This window comes from Crocuta crocuta, unplaced genomic scaffold (genome assembly GCF_008692635.1).
Source record: "Crocuta crocuta isolate KB4526 unplaced genomic scaffold, BGI_CrCroc_1.0 scaffold73, whole genome shotgun sequence".
NCBI lineage: Eukaryota > Metazoa > Chordata > Mammalia > Carnivora > Hyaenidae > Crocuta > Crocuta crocuta.
In genome coordinates, this window is record NW_027529443.1 from 2,516,246 (window position 1) to 2,516,516 (window position 271).

Consider the following 271-nt stretch of genomic DNA (forward strand, 5'->3'; position numbering starts at 1 on the left):
CCCCTCCCCGCGTGAGCACCGCGGACGGACGGAGGCGCGGCGTCGTACCTCATCCCTGATGTACTTGCTGACGAACTCGTTGACCGTCATGAGCGTCTGGGACCACTCCTCGTCGGTGTACCTGGAGCCAACCTCCACGGGGACAGTCCGGCAGCCGGCGACGTCCTGGATGTACGCCACGCTGGGAGAGACACGGGCGGTCGCCGTCACCTTCGCGCCGAGCCTCGCCGGGCCCCTCCTGTCTTCACGGAGCCGCGCGGGGGGTGGCCGT

The 271-nt window shown here is 70.1% G+C and overlaps 1 protein-coding gene across 1 annotated transcript in view; it reads right to left on the reverse strand.

Moving 5' to 3' along the window:
* KDM8 (lysine demethylase 8) overlaps positions 1–271 on the reverse strand; it is a gene marked incomplete at its 5' end in the record, with an annotated part of 15,412 nt that overhangs the window by 11,578 nt on the left and 3,563 nt on the right. The window contains one exon of the mRNA XM_077760466.1: positions 49–181. Coding sequence (XP_077616592.1) covers positions 49–181 — 133 coding nt within the window. The remainder of the gene's footprint in view (positions 1–48; positions 182–271) is intronic.